At 41.9% G+C, this 24720-nt stretch overlaps 1 protein-coding gene across 2 annotated transcripts in view; it reads left to right on the top strand.

Annotated features, from left to right (window-relative positions):
• The window catches only part of SNX24 (sorting nexin 24), a 156802-nt gene extending 133587 nt beyond the window's left edge, over positions 1–23215 (top strand). The window contains exons 4-8 of one of the 2 annotated variants that reach the window (XR_006216439.1): positions 15465–15559; positions 16919–16951; positions 17486–17550; positions 21834–22402; positions 22491–23215. Coding sequence is in view for 1 of the 2 variants with exons in the window: in XM_042982760.1 (XP_042838694.1) it covers positions 15465–15559; positions 16919–16951; positions 17486–17550; positions 21834–21901 (261 nt within the window). In the remaining variant the exon portion in view is untranslated. Of the gene's footprint in view, positions 1–15464; positions 15560–16918; positions 16952–17485; positions 17551–21833 lie in introns of both variants that reach the window. The other variant, XM_042982760.1, reaches the window with a different exon arrangement.
• Positions 23216–24720: the final 1505 nt, after the last annotated feature.

A 24720-nucleotide genomic window follows, 5' to 3' on the forward strand; every position in this document is an offset into this window, starting at 1 on the left:
GATGGAGGAGACGTGTGGATAGAGTCGGTAGGGTGAAGATAAGGGACCTCAAATCTGGTGGCTTCTGCATTCTCGTCAAAGCCTCTGTGAAGAGTGGTTATCAGCTGAGAGGTAGGGAGTCAGGGGGATTCAGAGAAGAGAAAGTATGAAATGGGGAAAAGTGGTTCCTGTGGAGCAGTGGTTCTCAATGTCTGGATCCTGGCCAGCAGCAGCAGCATCACCTGGGAACATGAAATCTTTGTTGAAATGGAAATTCTGAGTGCTCACCCCCCAGACCTACTGGATCAGAAGCTCTGGACATGGGACCCAGCAGCCTGTGTTTTAGAAGCTTTCTAGCATGATTCTGATGCTGGCTGAAGTTTGGGAACGACTGTTCTAGAGTAAGGGAGCAAGACCATATTTTGTGAGTAAAGAGCTTGAATTTAAAGTGAAAACAACTTGTTCGTATTGTGTGGTTTTCTTGTAGTATTTTAACATCTGGGTTGAGGCATGGGTAAGAGATGCTAGGGTTCGACCAGAACTGTGGTGTCCTGAGTCCAACAGAGGGAAAGGGACTCACGGGGTTGGAAGTGTTTGATTCTGATGGTAGATCATGGAAACTTAAGCTGGACGAGGAGGGCAGAAAAGCCAGAGGGGCCTGATGGAAATGAGAAGGTCCCAGATCGGTGCATTGGAGGTCTCACACATAGTGGAAGGGCAGTGCCATTGCAAGGAAGGGATCTGTGTAATAGCAGAGCAAGGTCATGTCTGAGCTTACTGGCCCGTAGAGATAATGCTTTGAAGATCTGACTAAATGAGTTCTGCATAAAAATTCCTTAGAACAAATACTTGGCCTGTGTGCGTGCATTAGTGCCTGCATTAAGAGGCCAGGAAGTTACAACATAGTTGGACCGCATACAAAGCACAAGCTTTTTAAAATAATAACACAAGTAAAACCATATAAGAAAATGTTTCCTTTCTTTAAATCAGCTCTTTCCATTATTTAGCTTCCGTAATAATCTTTTAGAGTTCCCAGATCCAGGTCCATCATGGGCGAGGGGGTTCTGCCCACGCACAACACCAAGAAATTCTCAGACGCTAACAGGGTGTCCTCCAGTTCAGCTCCATTCTGACAGTACCTACCCAGGGATACCATCAGATCCCGCAGGTTATGGATTCTGTCCTGCAACACTGTTCCCACCCCCGGCTTCACACACCAGTGGTAAGCTTCAGGCTCTTACCTGTACTTCTGACTGCTTGGCTATGGAGTAGAGGTTCCCCTGACCTCCTCCTTGGGTTCAAGTAACTCGCCAGAAGGGCTCCCAGAACTCAGGGAATCACTTAAGTTTACTAGCTTATTACAGGATAAAGGCTACTTATGAACAATCCGATGGTGAGATATGTAGAGTGAGATCTCAAACAAAGGAACTTCTGTCCTCGTGAGCTTAGGTCCCAGCTTGGGGGTGCATGGAAGTGTTCCGATTCCCCAAGTGTGGAAGCTCTCCCAAAAGGACTACAAAAGCCATTCTCTTAGGTTTCTATGGGGACTCCATTGCATAGTCATGGTTGACTAAGTCATTGGCCATTGGCTGATTCAACCTCCAGCCTCTGTTCCCTCTCCAGAGGTTAGGGGAAGTGGGGACTGGTACTGAAAGTTCCAATCCTCTGATCATGTGGTTGATCTGACTGGCAACTAGCCCCTGACCTTGGGTGGATCCAAAATTCACCTTCGTTAATAACAAGACACCAATTTCAACTTTATGGCTCGGAAGCATTTTCAGGAACTATGGTATGGATGGTGACCACATATATCTAAGAAATACATTATTTGATCATCTGAATGACCAAATCATTATATCACAGTCAGATTGGGTTTTTTGTTCATCTTATACTGCTGCTGCTGCTGCTGCTACGAAGAAGGAGAAGGGGAAGGAGAAGAAGAAGAAATAATGATATTTTTTAGGTCCTTATGGTCTATCAGGTACCACAGTGGTGTCTTCATGGCCATGGGTCTTATTTCATCATGACTACAGCATCTGAGAGGACTACTATTACTTGACCCTCTTAAAGCACAGAGAAACTAAGAAACTTGCCTAACATTAATTTTAAATAATTGAGGTAGATAAATGCTGGGAAGTGCATACAGTTCTTGTAAACTGAAACTACCTCCCTATCACTTCTTGGTACTAAGTATGAAATAACAGGTGTCATTTTCACTTGATCATTGGCTGCCCCAGGTGATCACCTCTACTGAATCTTGTGGAAACACACAAAAAAGATTTGTTGACCGAAAAATAGGAGTGTGCCTGTCCACTGCTCCCAGGTACCTCCCCGGCTCCTTTTACAGGGCACCTATGGGGCTGGCTGGAGGCGAGGGCGGTTGAGTCGACCAGAGCCTGGGATGATTGCTCTGGTTGACTAATGTGGGTAGTGGATAAGACTGAGAAGGTGTCTAGGTTGTCATGCAGTGGGTCCTGTGTTGTGTTTGGCCATACTTTTGTAGGTACCTCTACCTACCCCACTGATGTCTGGCTCCACAACAGCCTCTGTACTAGGGACAGGCCATGGACAGGGAGCAGAAAGGAATCCAGAAGTGTTATCTCTGAATGTCTTTCAGGTTCTTCTTCCTCTTCTTCTTTTTTAAAAAATAAATGTGTGTTTCTCCCTCAAACTTAGCTACGATCTTGAAGCTATAAACTGCTTGAAGATGTATATAATCATTTTAACTTGCTAGAGTATTAGTGTAAACCTTTACTATCTTCCTTTAATTGCTCTTAATAGAAAGCTGTTAAAAGATCATAAAATTTGTGATTAAAAGGACCCGGGTAAGGAGAATTGTATTTTCTTCCACCAGCCAATGCTAAATTATTCCCTATGGCTCATTCTACAGTGATTTGGACGATCCTTTGTAAAATAAGTTTAATGAAACCCTTTCTATTTCCACAGGGATACTGTCTATGATTTGTTTAATAGACCCAATTTGGTAGACTATTTTTTCTGGATAATCAGCTTACATTTTTCTTTGTTTAGTTTCATCTCATTAGCTATATGCTTGATTTCTTTCCTGTTCCATAATACATGTTCTCGGTACCTGCTGTGTGTGATGGACATGTTTTTTCATACAATGGTCCTTTTCTTGCTTTTTATAGATTGTGCAATATATATGTGAGCCTAATTGCTTTTTCATTTTTCATAGTCTGTTCCTTATGGTATGGACATCTTTAGTAAGTTAAAAGTAGAATATCACGGTCTGTTGGTTGTTTCTCTTCCCTTCTTTCCTTCTTTCCTTTTTATTCTACTCACTTTGAAGTAATAAAGGTGGAATTGCAGAGTTGGGTTTTTTCCTTTCATTTTCTCTGTCTTTTAAAGTATTCTCCCCAGTACTCTGTTCTGTGGGCCAAGAATAGGACTTTATGATCTGTGGAAGCAAGAGGTTCCCATCAGTAGCATGTGTGTTTGACCACAGATATCAGCCCAAATAAAAGGACTGAACTAAAATTGGGGTTTATCTTTCTCAGGCATAGTATTTTCTCACGTGCTACCAATGGTAGATAATTGTGGGTTTTGGTTCAGTGGCTCAGGATTATCGGGGGTTGGATCTCTCTGTTTCTTGTGGCCTTTCCCTCCTGATCATAAGGTGGCAGCTGAGCTTAGAGATCACACTTCATGTTCCAGGCAAGAAGAGGGAGGAAGCAGGTAGAGAGATGAGCGGAAGATGAAGGAGGGCCAGCAGAACCTGACCGTTCCTTTTCGGGAATGTTTTGGATCTTTGCCATCCAGTGACTTCCACTGACATTTTAGTGGCCGTTTCTGTGTCCCATGGCACAGGCATTTGGAAAATGTTGGGGGAACAGATGTTGTGATGGTTTTGTTGTTGTTTGCTTTTTTAACCTTGGCTAATGGTCACACCCGCCAACAAAATTGATGTTCCATTTATAAGGATGAAGGGAAGCATGGGTCTTGGGTAGCACCTGACGGTCAGAACCACAGCCTCCAGTGGCAGAAGGCAAGGCAGAAATTTCATGTTTCTGCTTAGATGTAGGGTAGCTTCCCTTGCGTTCATTCTGTTCCTCCTTCCCGGGATACCTGGGAGTTTATCTGAAAAAGGCTGGTATAATCTGAAAACCTCCAGGAAAGTATGATCCCTGAATAAACATCTATAATTTAGTTCCAAGTATGGGAGTATTTATCTCAGCGTTAGATTTGGGAGAAGGGCTAGAATAGATAGGCTCTTTCCATGGATGCAAAGAATGGGGTCCCACTTAGACTTCCTGTGAATGATTAACAGCCATGTACATATAGGCCTACTTTCTTCTCTTCTTGCTATTGTGTTGCATCCTCCTTGGTGTGGTCCCGCTGGACTGCTCTTAACCCACCAGTGTGTTTTATGTAAGCGATTTTATTGACTACATTTTTGGTTGCAGCCAAGAGGTCAAGGGCTTCTTTCCCCTTTTCTTTGCTACTCCCTCCTAGGTGTGTTTTTAACTTTAAACCTCTGAACCGTCTCTGCAAGGGCCACTTTCCATCCTTTGTGTCATTTCTCTGAGGACCTGTTCCCGCATCTTGACACAGTCTCCACTCACCATCTGGCCTCTTCCACTAAGTCTTCCCACTGAGTACCAAACACCATGAGTTCTGCACATCCAAGGGTCTTAAATTCCTGCAAAATAACAACTATAGCATTTAAACAGGAGACTCAATGCGGTACTCATAATTTGACAAATATAAAATGGCATTAGGGGGTCTTCATTAAAAAAAAAAAGAAAAGATACTTGCCTGGTGTCCTATGTCTTAACTGCTGTGCCATAAGGATGTGGAGGCCTAGGAAGTCCTAACTGATCTGACCCCACCACATGAACCCCACCAGTGCCGGAGCTGGCTCCAAGTGTACAGTTCATGAAGAAGGAGACTGCTTAAGTGAATCAGAGGCATAAATTAGGTAGTTGGAGGAAGGTTTAAGGGACTTGAGAGAGCAGATTGTTTTCAAGCACTTTAAATACTTTAAAAACATCAGCTCATCCACATGCCTAGGCTATTCTAATTGTAAATCTTTCATTAAAAACCAGTCTCCTGAGGCTGTCTCCAGGCAACCCCGCACAAGCCCAGTTCTGATTACTATTTCTTCTTTAAAGTATTAAGACAGCCTTTCCATAAGCATATCCTATAATTTGTATTTAAATTAGTGTCTTACCCCCCCAACCCCCATTATTTGAATTACCAAATCAGGTTTGGTGTGCTTTGTAATAAGTTTTATTCAAATGTGTTCATCCCATGGTCTTACTTTTGCCTTACAGGTAAGCAGTCAGTTTATGATTGCTTTTAGAATTTGTTTCATTTGGTTGTTTGTTTTGATTTGTTTTTATTGGATCATCAGGGAAATGCCTCACAAATGCTGGTGTTATCTATAATCTGTAATTGAGTCACATTGTTATTCAACATATAATTAGGTCATTGGAACAGATCAAAAGTGTATAAAATGTGGCTTTAAAGTATTCTTCCCAGTCAAAAAGGAATTGAGTTGGTCAGAGATTGTCAAATACGTTTTGAAGTGTTATGAGGCCAGATTTTTTTTGGATTATGCTTTTGTTTTTTCAGGTGTTTGTGGTTTTGTTTTTGTTGTTGTTTTTTTTTAATATAGGGCAGAGATTAATGGAATTTATTGCCTTTCTTCTTCTGTAAGAAGAATAGTAAGATGTAAGAATTAGTCGAGATGTTAAGATAAATTTAAAATCCAAGGAAAATCAGGAATGTATTTTAAGAGAGTCAGTTTCAGTGTCTCCTTTACATTTGTCAATGGGCTCAATTAAATTTATAAATACAGTGGGAAATATATTTTGGGAAAAATCAGGATTCCAATTAATTTCACCAAGAAAAGAGCTAAACTTGTAGCACAGTACATGTCAGTAAATACTTATGGAATGAGTGAATGACCGAATGGAGACATCACTTGGTCCAGTAATTTTCAAGCTGGAGGGACCTGGCTTCTGATCCTGACTGCCCCCTACCCTCTGAGAAACCTCGCACAGGTGATTTAGCCTTTCCAAGCCCCACATCTTTCCTGTGTAGAATTTGCATGATGATGGTGTCTCACAGTATTGTGAAAATTAACTAAGATGAGGGGCTTGGCAAAAAGTAGGCATTAAGTAAATATTATTGTAGTTTTAAACCACTGTGAAAATGTCCATATTTGGTAGGTCAAAATTCTGGAAAGTTAATATGACTCAGTCCACTCTTAATCCTCACAGCACATGAAATGATTCTGGTTTGTTTGTTTGTTTTTGTTTCTTTCACAAAGAATTTAGCCCATACTGAAGGTTTGGGGAAAGTTTCTTAAGGGAAATAATGCTTGAGCGGAGACTTGGAGGTAGGGGTTGGCCATTTGAAAAGAGGCAGGAAGGGCGTTTCCGGTAATGGAGCTACTCTCTTAGTAAAAGGATAAACTAAGCTAAGTAGACTGTTTCACAAGTGTTGTCTGGATAGATTGAGTCTCACCAGATCTTACCAGCTCTATTATGCTCTGTTGTCAACAGCAGAGTCTACTGGCCCAAGATCCTTATCATGAAAAATGTTTGAGCAAAACATTCGAATATATGCACATTTAATAATAACTTATATAACTGTGCTCCTGTATAAATCCATACATTAACAATTAGGAAGGATAGGGGCGCCTGGGTGGCTCAATTGGTTAAGCATCCAACTCTTGGTTTTGGCCCACAGTTCGTGGGTTCGAGCCCCACATCAGGCTCTGTACTGTTGGTGTGGAGCCTGCTCTAGATTATCTGTCTCCCTCTCTCTGCCCCTCCCCTGCTCATACTTTCTCTCTCTCTCTCTCTCTCAAAATAAATAAATAAACATTTTTTTTATTAGAAAGAATAGATTTATTTTTTTAATTTAAAAATTTAAAAAGTCTATTATTTATTTTGAGAGAGAGAGAATGCAAGCAGGGGAGGGGCAGAGAGAGGGAGAGACAGAGAATCCCAAGCATGCTCTGTACCACCAGTGCAAAGTCCAACCCGGGGATTGAACTCATGAACCATAAGATCATGACCTGAGCCAAAATCAAGAATCAGATGCTTAACTGACTGAGGCACCCAGGCCCCAAAATAAAAAGGAATCCTAATATCTGTTTTCCTGAATCGTGGTGATCTTGCTGAATTTCCCACATGCCTCTAGCCTACTTTAGAGACCACTGACCTAGGAAAAACATAATGAACATGGACAGTTTTCCTAATGCTTCCCAACCAGGTTTTATGAGAGTTTAAAGTTTATATTTTTCAGTTTCCGCAGGGTCTCATAAGTTCCAATCTGAAAAGTTAACATAATCATTGGCTGAAAGCTGATTGTATCCTAGGGATCCCTGTCAGGGTTATGCTTCCTAGGTACAGAAACAAAATCACACAGAAAGGTCATACCTGAAGCTGACCTGAACTGTCCCACAGATATGCCCTGCTGATGATGAGCTTATGAATCAAAACTACAAAACACAGAAGAAAATAAATAGCTATGAGTGAGAGTCAACAGACACAAAACAACAGGATTAAACCCCAAGAATTTTAAGTAAAGGAAATGTAATGAAAACCAAAAATGAAGATGTGTTAAAATGATTGAAGGCATAGGAAAAGATCAAGCATCAAAGAAAAATAGACCAGGTAGATTTAGAAAAGAACCAGTAGAAATGAAAATATAGTTGTTACCATTAACTCGGTGGCGTAAGAAGTGGTTTAGAGGGGCACCTGGGTTGCTCCATTGGATAAGCATCTGACTCTTGATTTTGGTGCAGGTCATGATCTCAGGGTCGTGGGATCAAGCCCCGAGTTGGGCTCCCAGCTGGGTGTGGAGCCTCTTGAGATTCTCTCCCCCCTCTCTCTGCCCCTCCCCTGCTCATGCATGCATGCTCTCTCACTCAAAATAAAAGAAAATAAAGTAAAATAAAATAAAATAAGGAATTTAGAGACAGCCAGAGAAAGGATTTAATGCTGGATCTGAGGGGCACTATTGCTGTCACCATTTATAGTCACCATACCATTCAGATCATATCATGTGTACCCGGATACCCCACCTACCACTCACACAGGTAACACTGCTCACTGGCCCCAAAATCCACAGAAAAAGAGTACAATCCTTGACATGACCCAGAAGCAGCCCCCCCACCCCAGCCTCTCCAGCTCAGCTTCATTGTTTTCTCAGACACAGCCACACTGGCGTCTGTTTTTCTAATGTGACCACGCTTCCCCCTTTGAGCATGCTATGCTATGTGCCTGAAATATCCCGCTCCTTTGCCCTATCAGCTCATTCTCCCAGTTCCTGGATCACCTTCCCAGGGAAGCGTTCCTTTGCTCCATAGGTTAACAAGGATGCTTTGTTACTAACACTTAAAACAGCTAGCCACTTCCTTCAAAGTACTTGTTTCCGTTTGTAATCCTACACTTATTACTGGGATTGTTTGAACACCATTCATTTTCCCCACTAGACTGTACGCCCTGTGTGTTTGGCCAACCATTGTGTCAGTGGTTGTACCCAGTAGGTGTTTGATGAATATTCCAGAAGTACACAGCACATAAATTTTTATATTAAAATAGCTCTGAAGATGCTTGGTGTTTCAGTTTCTGTTGTTCCACGATGAGTTTGGTCTTTTTAGCTATAAAATGGTATTTCTTCTCTAAGATCTTTCGTAAGCCAAATTACATTATTTCTTTTCACATATTTTTTTTTCTTTACCATTTTAAATAGGTTCTTGTGGCATTCAGCTTTCAAGGTCCTCAGATTTCTTCCAAGATAGTCTGTAAAGCCCTGTGAAACTATAGCACTTGTCTCTTTGAAATCTGTGAACAGTGCAGTTTTTTCCAGACACAGAGTTAGGTGCATGTTGGGAATGGTGTCACACACAAAATGAAGGATACGTGGCAACACTGGGCTCTTCAGACACAGATCTGGGTTTTGTTTTTTTTTTTTTTATGTGGTCATCTGACTTTTTAAAAGTGTTCCTTTGAGGGGCGCCTGGGTGGCTCAGTCGGTTGAGCATCCAACTTCGGCTCAGGTCATGATCTCGCGGTTCGTGGGCTCGAGCCCCGCATCGGCCTAGGCTCTCTGATGTCAGCTCAGAACCTGCTTGGGATCCCCTGTCCTCCTCTCTCTCTGCCCCTCCTCTGCTCGCTGTCTCTCAAAAAAATACATAAACATATAAACAATAGTAAGTATTTATTCCTTTGATAAGTTTACTAGGACTCAATTTTGAAATTCTGAGCAGTTGCTGGGGTGCAGGTGAGCAGAAGCCTGAGGACTGCAGAGGCTCTGTGCACTGGTAGCTTCGGTCCCAGAGGACAGTGACACTGCAGCCCACTTACTGCAGTGAGGAGGCATTGATTTTTCTCCCTCTCTGTTCTTAGCTGCACCTCTGAGGCAGGTCTGGTATGAAGCATCTTTCCTGGCAAGGAGAGGAAAACCTGTCATGAACTTTGTCACCCCAACAAACGGACATTTCAAGCCAAACCAGATGGAGGAGGAACAGGGCTTTAAAGACTCCTGAAAACCTCCCGACTTAGTTCAGCATCCTGGCTGTTGTGACAAGAGAGGTTCCCTGCAGTTTGTAACAAACCTTGACCGATGATAGGGAAGAAATTTTTTTTTTTTTAATGTTTTGAGGAGAGAATAAAAGGATCAAATCAGTGAAAACAGTGCAGCTTTGTGCAGCGATCTCGGAAGGTTAGCAAAGTGGTCTTGTCCAAGTTTTCAACAAGATGTTCCGTTCCTGTTATAATTGGCTGCTGGGTAGGTTTGGACCTAACTAGAATGCCAGCGTTCGATTTCGCCGTGTCCTCGGTGGAGATGTGTCACCGTTTATGCTCGCCTTAGTGACAATTTTCTAAAATGGAAACTCGTGGGAAATCATTACAGTGTTTATATGTCTCCCTTGTCGGATGGCGTTATCCTGTGATATTTTATCAGTGTTTTCCACTGCATGATGGCATCTAGCAAAGGTTAAGGCAGAACAGGTCCCTCTGTAATTTTGTGACTGCATTTTACTTACTGAAGAAGAAAAGATAACTGACAATTAAGTATTTGGGATGTCACAGAAAGAACATGTGCAACTAATCAATGGTATCCTTTGGGAACATGATTTTATAAAGCTGATAAGGTAGAAAAATCGGGATTTTGTGATTTGTGTTACATGATGATAATTGCACCTTTTCAATAAAAAAGACATTTCTCCTGGAGTAAACATTGAGCTTGTGGGGGATGCTGGTAGCAATGCTGTTGTTTTTTTGCCCTATTCAGGCAATTTTTTTGTAAATGTTTTTGTAGACTATGAGGTTTTTGGTTTGGGGTTTTTTTTGTTTTGTTTTTTGTTTTTGGCACCCATTCGTTTAGAGTGAGGTTTCTGCAGGAAACCTGTTGTAAGCAAAGTCATTTATTTATTATCCTGAAAGCGAGTAACACTGTATAAAGAATAAAAATTATTATTTTTTGCTTACAAGTTGCACTCAATTTCCCAGTTTTAATGTGTATCCGAGTTGGATACAGCAACAGCCCTCCATTACATACATAGTATAGCACACACTTGTTCCATTTCTTGATTTTACCCCGTTTCCCATGTACCTCTTAATAATAACCTGGTTTTTAGTCTGCATGGCTCCTACGTGATGAATTACGTGCACATTTCTTCAATGCGTTCTTCTGTTAATCCTACAGCTTCTACAATCTGCATGTGTATCAAAACACAACTAAAAAACATTCAGAGCCCAGGCTGTTTGGAAGCTCTTAACATAGCAGGCTCTTCCCCCACATGGGCCACTTTTGCTTGTTTTATTGCACAGGTTTCAATTAGATGTAGACAGGTACCTTCTCAGCTGGTTTGCACAGTGCTTTCTTCTCATTCCAGCAGCTTTGAACATCTCCACCTTCCTTTAAAAAAACAAAAACAGTTCATCGAAGGACCACGCTCCTTGGCCCAGCGACACATCATTCTGTGCTTGGTACCTGCTATTGGGTGACCTCTTTTGGAAATGATTTTGAGCCTTTTCTTCATGTTCATTGCTCACCTCTAGGCCTTTCTAAATTTATTCTTATTTCTCATTTTGGGGGTGCTAGATAATATTGCATTAAGGGGAGCAAGAGGATTGGTTGCTTAGCTCGTTTTATAAAAGTTCTGGAAGCAACTCTTTTTGCTGACCTACCACTCGAGACAACAGCACTTGTATACAAGCACCTACTCTTTGTCTTACATCTGTGGTGTGAATTCTGCCCCTTGGGTATTTGACTCATTACTTACACCTGTAAAAGGGAATTTAATGGGATTTATTTCCAAGTTCTTCTCTAACTTGCCATATTCATTTTTGAATTGTGTTGTCCTGCTGCATAAATGAGTTGTCCAGCCATCTGTCCAAACTCGGATCCAGTGTCAGACCTCTACCATCACAGTGATCAGTTAATCGATTAAGTAGCACTGGGTCTGGGGCCATCACTGCACTCCAGTTCAAAATGCTCCTCTCGTAACACATGTAGGGGACTCATGTCTCCTCGGTTGTACCCTAACCCAGCAGTGATGGCGTTTAAACAATATTTTCCTCCACGTTTTGCTAACCTTGTGAACCCCCAATACTACAGATTGCTAAATTCTAGAATTTTGTATGAAAGACACAGAAGCCATGAGTATGAACTCGTTTCTAATTTTTTTTTTTAAATTTTTAACGTTTATTTATTTTTGAGAGACAGAGACAGACAGAGCATGAGCAGGGGGAGAAGCAGAGAGAGAGGGAGACACAGAATCCGAAGCAGGCTCCAGGCTCTGAGGTGTCAGCACAGAGCCCGACGCGGGGCTCGAACCCACAAACTGTGAGATCATGACCTGAGCTGAAGTCAGACGCTTAACCGACTGAGCCACCCAGGCACCCCTGAACTCCTTTCTAAATTCAATGCACTTGTAGATTTTGAACCACCAGAAAGAATCCTTCCGAAAGTTAGCCCCACTGCCAGATAAATATTTTCAACCACAGCCCAGAGCCGAAAGCACTAATGAATTCTAATAGCAAGGCAGCACACAGCCCAGTGGGGGTTGCAATTGACAAAGAGGCAGAAAACTAGAACAAGAGGGCCAGCGTGTCCTTTGGGGAGCTGGCCTACAGCACGGGCCCAACAGTGAGTGCTGCAGGCTCCCAGCCAAATGAAGAGTGTGCCCAGCAGCGTTACTGTCATTCGGGAACTGAAAGCGGGTGTCCTTGGCTGGACTGTCAGGGGCCTGTGACCCCCCCTGCCACTGTCAGCACAGTTATGTATGTATGCATGTTTTTCAGCAAACGAGATTCTCAGGTTTGATCCAATTTTGAAAGGGATCCATGAATCATGGAGGGTTAAGAAGCCCCGGCTCACTAGATGGACAGTGATCCAAACTTCTAAAACCAATAAAAGAGGTTGTTGGGAATTGATATAACAAGACATTCTGAGGAAACAATGAACCTTTGTCGAAGACTCATGGTGTGCCAAAGACTCCTGGGGACATCACATCATCTTATCCTCACACTAATCCTCTGAGGTAGCCACAGGATTTTATAAAGCTGATAAGGTAGAAAAATAAGGGGTGTTGGAACCCAATTCTTGTCCTAAAGCTCCATACGTCCTACCACATCATCCTGCCTCTCTAAGAAATGGAAATGACTAAACATTGAAAATTAATAAAAAATCATACTAAGCAAGCTATAGCAATGGGGAAATTTAATTTGATATCTAAAATGTAACTTCTATATAGTGATTTTATATTTATTTATATTTATATAGAATATTTTTTATTTATTATAGGTTTATATGTATTTATTTACCTATTGAATAAAATTGGGTATTTAGACCTGACAGAGGTCCCAAGAAGGTGGAACGCTCCAGGGTGCAGTTTTAAGGAGTGATCTTCAGTGAAAGCTTCTCATAGAAAAAGTTGTAAATGAACAGTCATGAGGCCCCACATCACTGCTGGGGTTCTCAGAGAGTGAGATCGTGTGTTTATGAACTGAACAATCTAGTTGAAACTCATGTAATGTCTCTTGTGCATCTTCGCGCTAATTAATGACAGTCATTTCACTTGTACTTATTATATTACATTAGGTAAACTCTACCATTTTACACTCTACCTCTGTTTGGATTTAAGTATTAATCATTTTCTTACAAGCCTTAGCAGAGTTTAGGAGGTATTGCCACCATGTAACTGAATGCTTAACTGACCCACCCTCTTCCCCCAATGCTACTTTCTTTACAACTGTAAACCCTGAAATCCATATTGGTGACTTTTATGAAAAATATTATTTGAGAATTTTCAGTGAACAGTTAACAAAAATGCTCACAAATTTCTGGAGTTTTCGATGTTCCTTTTTTTGCAAATATAGCTTACCTAAAAAAAAATGTGATCATCTCTTTGTAGTTACTCTGTTTGGGGAGGCTGAGCAGGATTAATTCCTGTCCTGGTGTTGCAGTGTAAACAGCTTTTTGCCTGTCTTTTGTCATTAATGATCATGCTGTAGATGTAGCCAGTGCATTGTAAGCCAATCTGTCAAGGCAAATAAACAATTCACCTTGTTAAAATTCCCTAAATCTTGCATTAATAAAACCAAACTAACCCCCTGAACACTCAAGAGATGTCTTCCTCCATACTGCAGTGATGGATGGCATGTCTAAAGATCCTGGAAATTAAGTAGTTCAGGTCATTAAAAGTGTCCCACACTTGTTATTGATTTAATTTATTTTAAAAGGTGGGGGTGGAGATAAGAGTGTTACCCCCCCCCCCCATTTTTTTTTAATCTGAAAGCTACCACTTGTACACATAATTAAAACTATTGCCTGGGTTACCAGCTCTGTATTTGTTACAACATTAAGCTTTATTATTCAGATAGGTATTGTATCATCCTGTTAAACAGATATCTAGAAACGAGGAAATAATCACTGCAACTTGACGGCAAACATTCCTGGGAGCTTCATATATATGATGATTTTTACAGCCTTCGAGTTCCAGGCACTGAAATAATGACCTTAGAGGCACTCCCAAAATTTCCTCGAGTAGATAAAAATTTAGGTGAAGGTCAGTGGAAATAGTAATGAAAGCATGCCCCTGGAAAAGGGATTTTTTTTTTCTATTTTGTGTATTGCTTTGTTTTCCTGCTTCTTTGCTTACTGTCCTTAAGCCTCAGTGGGTATAGCCGGCTATGTAAGGAATAGGAAGAGACCAAAACAGAGCTGGCTTTCCAGATGAGTCTTCTCCAGCAACTGAACAGCAGGAAGGTTGAGCCACTAGCATAGTGCAGGGGTCAGCCTATATTGTTCATTCCATTTCTATGTCCTGAACTGGGCAACTATCTGCAAACTGTGCTAGAAATACAACCACTCAGTGCGTAAAGTATGACTAAAAGCAACAGATTATGTTGAGCTAGGTATTTTAAATATACATCATTTGCCCTTTTTGTCATTGGAGCCTTATGCATCACTCTGCACAGCTGTACCTGATCAGCCGTGTGAGTGATACTTGACCATCACTTCTCACTGTCCTGTAAACCACACATGCTTATTGGGGTGTGGGGAGGAGAACCGTGATAAAATATGAACCCTTGAAGAGAGTTCTGTTACTTTCAGAGATTATTGTACAGTCTTTGATGCTTTCTCCATGGTCTTTGAAAACAAAAACAAAAACAAAGGTGCGGGAGGGAGGGGCAGATGTGCGATCGGTTCACACACCATGGTTCTCTTTGTAAAAAATAGGTACCCATGAAAATGCACTCTCTAGTTCTCCATTAGATTTCTCCTTGCACTTGCATAATTCGGATAGCCGAGAACTGACATGGTTCTGCCATTACGCCACGTCTTTAGCAGCGTTCCCTAAATGGAAGAACGGTATAGATTTTTTTTTTTTTTTAGTATATATGCTGATTTACACTTAGTGGTAAAGTTGTTACCCTTTAAGTGGAGCTGTCCACAGAGCAATTAATGTCACTTAATCCTAATGCCCAAAGAGGTGAGAGCTGAGGGATCTTGTCTCAATCTTCCAGTTAGCAAAGCCATGTGTAATATTTCCTAAACAATAGCAGTCTCTTGTAGACACACACACAGCCCAGACCACCTTATCACTCAATAAGGAAAATTTGATGTACATATCTTAGCAATATTATTGACGTACCCAGGTTTTTAAAATACTCTGATTGGAACCTCCATGAAGGCAAGAACTATATCTGCCTGGTCGCCCACTGTCTTGCGCCCTTGTCAGCACCTGACATGCAGTAGATGTTCCGTAAATGCCACTGGGTGAGAGAATAGATGAAATGGACTATTTGCTGGCACTGAAGAGCATGCATGGCTCCTGAATTTTTAGTGGGTAAGATGGGGACCACTCCCCATACAGAGTGTGAAGAATGATACTGCTAGGAACTTAGATGGGTGCTCATGATGTTTGGAAGTAGTTCGTTGGATAGATCGCCTAGCAAATTTTACTTTCTCCGTTCTGTTTTCTACTTTTGCAGGCTGTCATTTTAGAAAATGAAGAGCTCCCCAAGCTGTTCCTTGATTTCCTAAATGTGCGACACTTGCCCTCTCTACCAAAGGCAGAGAGTTGTGGGTAAGGATTGTTGTTCACCCATTGGACATGTATTTGAAACTACTCTGCAGTCACTTGTTGGCCTAACCAATAACCCCACTGGTACTGGAAAGGGCCAGCCTGGCCACACCCCTTCTCTCTGCCGGGACAGCACTCACACGCCCCCTGCCTGTAGTCAAAGGAATTCCTCATCAGCCCTCATCACTATATTGTGGCCAAATGACCAAGGCTTAGTAACTCAGCTTTAGACTTAAGGAATTGACTTTTTAAGTTCTGCTGCTTCATGGAGTGATGTTACAAGACAGGAGTTATGAATCTAGATAGCCTGTTGAGAGACTCATATATTTATTTGTGGATACTTCAGCTAGGTCTATATCCCCATACAGTCACATAATCATAAAGCTGAGAAGGACCTTAAGATGATTTTACCCAACTGCCTTATTGTAGAGTGGAGTAAACCAAGGCACAGAATTAAGCATCTTTCCCACAATCTCTCACCTTGTAGTTGGTAGAGCCCAGGCCTTCCTGTGTGAACTCTCTCTGCTGCCCTGCTGCCTCTCTCGCAGAACCTTTTCCTGAGGGGCTGCAGACCCCCGTCTTTGTCTTCCAAGGAACCAAACATTGGATACCCTCAGCACTTGGGAAGGTGTTCTTCTGCAGAATTAACTCTGAGACAAGCTCCTCACCCAGCTCCGGGCCCCTGACATGCGTGAAGCTTGTTGCCGAAAGCAGTTAGCAACACCCCTGACCAATTAAATCCATTACGGAGAAACACATCATCACAAAGTCTCTGGGAGCCCAAGCGGAGGAAAGGGTTGTATTCATTCGAACTACAAGATTCCAGCTGACCACACCCAAAGTCGTGTTAAACCCCAGCCGTCCGCGGGGCGACACGCTGCAGACACTAGACCCCTCACTGGCAGTGTTTGCTCAGGGCCACCTTCCACTCATCCCAGAGCGAGAATTACACACACACTGCTCACCAAATAGCAGGCGTTGTCAGTGTGCCCTGTTCTGACTTGCGTGTACTTGCTATGAGGTGGGGGTTTATAGAGGGATGTTTTTAAGAAGAAATGTGGGAAATGACAGAGTGAAATCGTTTCTCCCTTATACAAGTCTGAAAGTAAAACCATCAGGTTTTTAAGTGATCGTCGGGAAAATTGACATTCGAGAATATCGTGCTCATAAGATTCCTTAGCTCATAAGATTCCTTAGAAGGAGGCGTCAGTCATGCTGTGACTCTGGGAAAACCCCTTTCTTTTCAAAATGTTTCCCATTTCAGAGCTCTAGGATTGCTGGCTGGTTTTTTTTTCCTTGGTTGGTGTAAACAGTCACCCAATTTATATGGTCTTTTTTCTCCTCTTTTAAAAAATTTTTTAGATCGTTTGATGAGACAGAATCTGAAGAATCAAGGTAAGAACTAATACTGGCCAGTCAAGACTTACATAAAACCAGGAATAGGACTGTGGTTTTGTGAAATGTTTAGTTAACCATGGTGTAAGGGTATCAAGTCATGATCTTCTTGAAAACGTTTGTTAGCAAATTGATTTTCAGATTATAAATATTTGATAGAAAGTTAGAGAAGTAAACAGTTATATCCAGGAGAGAAGCCATAGGAGCCCTGCATTGTTTTGTGCAAGTAATAAGAATACTCTTTTATCAATAATTGTGCTATGAGATTAAAAAAGACGACAGCGACGCTTTTCAGCAGTGATTTATCGTATAGATTGTAGATCTGCTTCAGATTCCACAAAGAAATGTTTAGAAGGTGAGCGCCCGGCTTGTTTATTCCCTGTAACTCGGCTTGCTATCCTTCACCCACACGGTTAGATACATAAACCTTGAGATGTCCCCACACAGCAGTTTGATCCCCTCAAAGCTAGTTTGTAGTGTTTTCTGTTTACCGTCGTCCCCTGATGCTGACATGCCTGTTCTTGACCTTTCCAGCAAACTGTCCCACCAGCCGGTGCTACTGTTCCTCAGGGATCCATACGTCTTGCCTGCAGCCAGCGGTAATCAAACCTGTCATCTGCTAACAGCTCTTTACTGATCTGACCCTGCACCACATAAACCACGTTTTTAATACAGGTCTAACAGAGTGACATTGGTCCGGGGCTTAATAATCTGCCAATAAAACAGTGCTCTTGGTGTAAGAGACATTCAGAATTTTAATTGGGGCAGGGCTTTCGGCAAGAAATGTAATTTTTCTTTCTACTTTACCAGGCGATTTTGAATTAGAGTAATAAGGAGGAAAGGTATTTACCGTCTTTTCATTTTTTTTTTTTTTTTTTTGATGATGTTATTTGGGTCTCTGCATGTTTTTATCCAGATGCTGAGGTTTGATTCCAAGGCTCTGGTTCTTTTTTATTTAAATGCTTTTTCCCAAAAGCTGTCTGCGTATATCACATGTGTATCTCTACTTCCATTTCATTTATGGCATCTTAGGTGATGGAATGTATATTTTTAGAAGATATATACTTAAATATAATGAATTAATTTAAGCATAAATATAATCAATATTTTAGTTGGGTCCTTTCTTTGTGCCAAGAAATTTAAATTATTCAGAGTCCCTCTCAAAATGTTCCCTTGTCCAGCTCTTTGTGAGTACATTCTCAGACATCATCTCATTGCATTTTTTTAACAGCCTTATGAACTAGGCAGGGCAGGTATCATCACTGGTTAATGAGAGAATCGGGGCTCAAGGAGGTCCCTGACTTGCCCAGTCTCCATAGTTGATGGGCAGACCCCTGGTGCCTGATTTCTTCTTGTGTGCTCTGTGCACAGAGTGAATTTTCAGCCTTTGTTTCTGAGAGTAACTAAATAGCATGGCAGCTAAACAGCAGTAGATAAATTATCTGTTGAAACCATTCCTACATTCTGACAATAAAACCTTACCACCAGCAAGAGAGAAAGGACCGTTGTGTAGCCGCAGTCCATGCACTGAGATCCCTGACTTAGCTGTCAGTTCAAAGAAGGCTGGCAGGACACAGCCCGGCTCTGGCGAGGGTCCATTCTTAACACCCTGATCAGAGGGAGCTTCCTTTGCTATATAAGAGTATAGTCTCATAGTATTTTTCCTATAAAATCCTTTTCAGTGAGGAATACTTAATCACCTTTCTCTAGCATTTGCTTCTGTGTTTAAAAAATACACATTAGGGGCCCCTGGGTGACTCAGTCAGTTAAGCGTCCGACTTTGGCTCAACTCATGATCTCACGGTTTGTGAGTTCGAGCCTTGCATCGGGCTCTGTGCTGACAGCTCGGAGCCTGGAGCCTGCTTCAGATCTGTGTCTCCCTCTCTCTCTGCCCTTCCCCTGCTCATGCTCATGCTCTCTCTCTCTCTCAAAAATAAATACTAAAATTTTTTGAATAAAAAAACCCCCAGTATTCCATTCGCTTTGATTAGTGTCCTGACCGTTTGCTTCCTTTATAGTAGTGATCGCATACTTTGTTCCCTTCTTTTTCTCTGTCATGTTTACTTGCTAATCTCCAGCATCTAGCAAATGCTCAGCACTCGCTGGACAGTAAATACAGCACCTTGACCTGTGCTGTTCCCTCTGCTGGGAATGCCCTTCACCCAGACAAGGTGTGCACCCTGGCACCTGTGAGGACAGCTGGCTCCTGCACCCTCGTTCACACGGCACCTGCTCACAGAGGTCTTTCCTCACCTTCCCATCCTGTTGCCCTCAAGCCCCGTGCCCTGTTTCATTTTCCCCCCTTTGCCTTTAAGCCACTGCTGGACCTGTCCAGGTGGTGCAGAATTTCTCTGAGTAATTCATGGTATTGTCCTTTTTGCCGAGCTTATTAAATCCATACTAAATATGCTGATGATGTAAATCACTAACCTTCAAATAGACTTTTATATTTTGGGTGGTAAAGGATAAATACCTATATGCTAACAATGCATGTTCATATATGCTGTTTGGGCATCTAATTAAAAATTGATCATTATGGGGCGCCTACGTGGCTCAGTCTGTTAAGCATCTTACTTTGGCTCAGGTCATGATCTCACAGTCCATGAGTTCGAGCCCTGCATCAGGCTCTGTGCTGACAGCTCAGAACCTGGAGCCTGCTTCAGATTCTGGGTCTTCCTCTCTCTGTTTCTTCCCCACTTGTATTCTGTTTCTCTGTCTCTCTCAAAAATAAAGAATTTTAAAAAAAATTTTTAAGAAAATTGATCAATATTTCCATTTATGGCTCTTGGTTTCAGTATACCTCTGTGAGGGAGAAAAACTTTTAGAACTAAAATGCACTTAGCAAAATCATGGTTTCTGATTGAGATCAACATATATAGGCTTAAGTTGTGTTGCAGATTACGAAAGATATGTTTTATGGAAAATTATGTTAACTTCATGTTGGATAAGAGCAAACAATAAGACATCAAGTGTCATCGCCTAAAGGTGATTGAATGAATGCTCATGTACTGGAGACATTTTTTTTAAGTTAGTTTATTTATTTTGAGAGAAAGAGAGCACAAGCAGGGGAGGAACAGAAAGAGAGAGCGAGAATCCCAAGCAGGCTGTACTCTGTCAGCACAGAGCCAGACGCAGGGCTAGATCTCACAAACCATGAGATCATGACCTGAGCCAAGATCAAGAGCCGAATGCTTAACCGACTGAGCCACCCAGGCACCCCTTGGAGATATTCTTAAAACCTGTTTTGTCTGCGTATTCATTTGCTTGCCTCCCTGACTAGCGTAGAAGTTCTGTGGCATGGGCAGGGACTGCTATTTACTTAGATCCCCGGTAATTAGACAGCGCTTGGTACTGATGGTAGCTGGTACTTCACCGTGTGCCCAGGTCGGGTTCAAGTGCTTTGTTTCTCCCACCAGTTTCTACAACAGCCTATCAGGTAGGTACTATTATGAAGTCCCTCGCTCGTCATGTGGAACTCGTCACCTCTTTGACCGTGTTCCTGTCTACTCTGAATGGCAGCCAGGGTCATCTCTGCAAAACACAATTCATTTCCTTCTCCCTCTGCTTAAATTCCTTCAGGAGCTTCCCATTGCTTTTCAGATGAAGCCACAGTTCCTGTGCTTGAGTTGGCCTTCCTGCCCCCAGGCCTCTCCCTCATTCCCTTTTCTTCTTTTTTGTTTCTTTTTTAAGGATTATTTATTTTTGAGAGAGAGAGGGAAAGAGAGAGACGGCGTGAGGGAGGGAGGGGGACAGAGGATCCGAAGCAGGCTCTGTGTTGACAGCAGTGAGCAGCACAATGTGAGGCTCGAACCCACAGACCATGAGATCATGACCTGAGTGGAAATCAGGAGTCAGACGCTTAACCTGCTTAACCGACTGAGCCACCCAGGCATCCCTCATTCCCTTTTCCACCCTGGCCCCCATTTCAGTCTTTGATCCTTCCAGGGTCCCTCCTGCCCCAGACGTGCCACATGGCTAGCTCCTCTGCCTAGTCCACTCCTCCAAGAACATTTCTGCCCTGCCTTGCGAGTGCTTTTACAGGGTAGGAACTCTCTAGAGGTTGGATTACTACGTGAACAGTGCTTGTCGTAAAGTTTTTGCCTTAAAGTATTGGACCAGCTAATTTCCTCACATAATAATTGTATTATTTAAAGTGGGTGGCTTAGCATAGATCCTGGGTATAATCGTGCAGCTTGAAGTTTAGAAATTGAACCTCTGAGCCGTGTGATGGATAGGTCCCCCTGTGCAGCTTACCATTCGTATTCTCCCTGCTCCAATCACTGGCTCGTGGCTCCACATCCATACACCTCTGGGTTTCCTTTGTATCTCCTCTAAAAACGTGGCTGGTTTTTCAAGTTTGACAAGATGGTTTTTGTCGGAAATGTGCCCTTTTAAGCTACGAAGACGGCCCCCCAATGTTAACTGCTCCTTGGAAGCTCACGTAACAGCACGATCATCCTCGAGACAACTTGGACTAAACGCTCCTGTAAACCACAATGGAAAAACTGCAGCCGAGTATTCCCTGTAGAAATCTTGGAATTCCTTCAAGTATATTGAGATTTTGTTAGAAATTGAATTGCCAGTGTAATCCATCTTCCTTGTGAGAAAACATTCAGATAAAGAGCTGGGGCCTAGCAGCATTAACCATTAGAACATCCCTTAAATCAATAAGCTACAAATCTGGCCGTGCATTCCTGCAGCGCCTGGCCCTGCACTAAAGTGGCTTTAGGCCAAGGCACCGTGACAGATAACGCATCCTAAACAAGGTGATGCGGATCCCTAAGTTACCGTGGGCCTCACCTCTTTAAATTCTACCAAACGCAACTGTATTTCGTATTTCACTGACGTGCTTAAGAAAAGCTGTGTTCCTTTTGTTTTTCAGATTTTCCAAATGTGGTTATTGAAGGAGTTCTCCACGGGATATTTTACCCTCATCTGCAGCCCAGGTAGAAATCCTACATGGCTGGAAGGAGCTGAAGCAGGTCTCACGGAAATCGATACCTACCAAATTAACCTAAACTCTATGACATAACAGCTCTAGCTAGTGGTAAAATTCACAGTCCCAGCTTAATTCAGGGCAGGGACATTTCCATTAGAATGGTGCTTTTAAAAATAGAAACTGAACCCCGGGCGGTGCTGAGGTTAGGGCCAAGCATTTGAGAAGGAGAAGGTAGCTGCCAATTTCGAACCTGGTGAGAAGGTTGTAGAATGTCCCTGTGAGCACCGAGCATAACAAAACGAAGGTACTCTCTGCTTTCGTTGCACCACTTGCTAATTGAACATCTTATCCTGAAACATACAGAGACTCATGTACTTCGGTAACTTTTTGTCGTTGTTGTTCAGATTTCGTGACACACTAATCTTTTCATCATGAGATTTTCTCCGTCAGCGATACGTGTATTCTGAAGTGCCCGCACCGGGAGAGTATCACAGAAACATGCTGTGCTAAATGTGAGAATGGAACTAAACTGGAAATTATATTTCGCTGTCAATGTTAGGGCATTTTTAAAAAACCATGTCATTTCTATTTACATTGCAGTAGGGTTGCATCTTACCTAGGAATTCGCTTCTGGGGTCAGTACCTAAAATAAAATGGAACATCGAGATCATCCTCGACTGCCCTTCAGAAAGGCACCATCAATGAACCCTGTACATCCAACACATCCAGGTTTTCTGCCAATGTTGGAAAAAATGACCGTTTCTTCTGTTGAAGACCAATGGGAGTTGGTGTTTGTTTAAGACACTGTTGTATAAAACCACATACCTTTCCACACTAGAATCGTACTTAGCCCTGCAAGATGCTTGCTTTCCGAGAGACAGATGTGAACTGACTTGCCTGAGGAGACACCAGAGTGACAAGCCTCATTTTGATTTCCTCACGGTTCTTCAGCACTCATCGAGGTTTACTCATTCATTACATAAGTAGAATTGCCACCGGATTGTTATTTTCCTTATCGTTTCCTTGTTACCTCCTCTATGGAATTTATGTAAGTTAAATGTGTGTATCATCTAACGCCACTCTACATCTCACACAAGTTCGTATTTTGAGGAGTACGAGGATAAAAACATATATGCAAACAACGTATGTGCTCTATTCAGGCATTTCATGGAAAACTCCTAGCTAGCCTATTTATGGTTATTAATTTTACTAAGCTGCTTTGTGGGAGAAAAATATTTGGATTCAAGACCAATAAATGAATCATGGTTTTTGGTTAGGATATATATATGTGTGTGTGTGTGTGTGTGTGTGTGTGTGTGTGTGTGTGTGTGTGTATACACACATATATACATATATACATATATATATGTTATATATATAACATATATATACACACACACACACACACACATATATATATATGTTTCAAGCCTGCTGCAGACTTTTAGAGATACATTTATGATAGCTATGTGACTTCATGCTGGAAACACGCAAGGACTAAATAATCAAATGTCATGAACCGAAAATAACTGAATGCTCAAGTGTTGGGAGATATTTTTTAAATGTTTCATTGTTAGCTATTTTGAGTTAAATAAAAACAGAGATGAAGAAATATTTCAATTTGTCTCCTCCTAGGATTTTATTGGAAACACCAGTTGTGTCTTATCTCTTTATACACACACACACACACACACACACACACACACACACACACAACTTCTCACATACATACTCACATTTATCTCTAATTGAAGTGTTAAATTACCACATCTGTTAAGCCAGTAGGTACCCATTAAATAGTTGATGATTTACCAAGATAGTAAGAATTTTTTTTAATATGTAAACCAAGCCCTGTTGGTGGCACACACCTCAGGAAATGTTTTTTGAGGATTTTTATTTAGTGATGACTTTTATTTTTTATTTAATTTTTAATGTGTAATTTTGTGTTTCATTTCAATTCTGTTATAGGAAATAGAAACCACGGTAGGTATTTTAAGCAGGATGGAATAGTGAGAAATTGGATGCTCGTAGAATCTTTTGGAAGGATGAGGAGAGTGAACTTCAGCGGATAATCCAGGAATGACTTCCAGAATCCTCCAGCAACATCTAATACCCACCTGCCAGGGGAGCTACAACCTCTGCCTTAAGCAGGAATTCAGGGAGTCAGGAGGCTGCTCCTGGAGCTATTGAGGTCAAAACAAAACAAAAAAACTCCACTGTAGCTGTGATCCAGGTATCAGCAAGCAAGATCAGGAGGTAATTGTTCCCACTATAACTGCCTCATAGCAGGAATCTGGGGACTGGGCCCTGGAACAGAGTGTCCACCTTTACCAGCTGCACTAACATCCCCTCTCAACACCCTTGACTTTGCTTGCCCACAGCTACAGCCGGAAGATGGTGTTCACCCACCTCCATTTTCCATCTCATGAAAGCATATCCAATTGGCAGAACCTTATGATCAATCCCCAGCCTCAAGGGAGTCTGGGAGGGCGTGGAACTGCCTGGTCCCTGCACTGCAGGAATGGACATTGGAAAGAGGCTGGAATATATTTCCATGGTTGAAAATTTAATAACAACCTAAAAAAGGATATATAAAAAAAGAAAAATCTCCCACCCCATCTCCTACATCCCGTCCCCGCCCCCCAAACAACCACTGTGCTTAGTTTATATGTGTACCTGCAGAGATTTCAGCCACATACATGCAAAATCATGTTTAGTATACATATTCCATTTCTCCCTTTTTTACAAAACAAGGATTTTCCAAGACACGGATTCATAGACAATAGAGCAGTAAAAGAGTAAAGGGAAGAAAAAATAAAAGGAAGGGTAA

This window comes from Panthera tigris, chromosome A1, assembly GCF_018350195.1.
Source record: "Panthera tigris isolate Pti1 chromosome A1, P.tigris_Pti1_mat1.1, whole genome shotgun sequence".
Classification (NCBI taxonomy): Eukaryota; Metazoa; Chordata; class Mammalia; order Carnivora; family Felidae; genus Panthera; species Panthera tigris.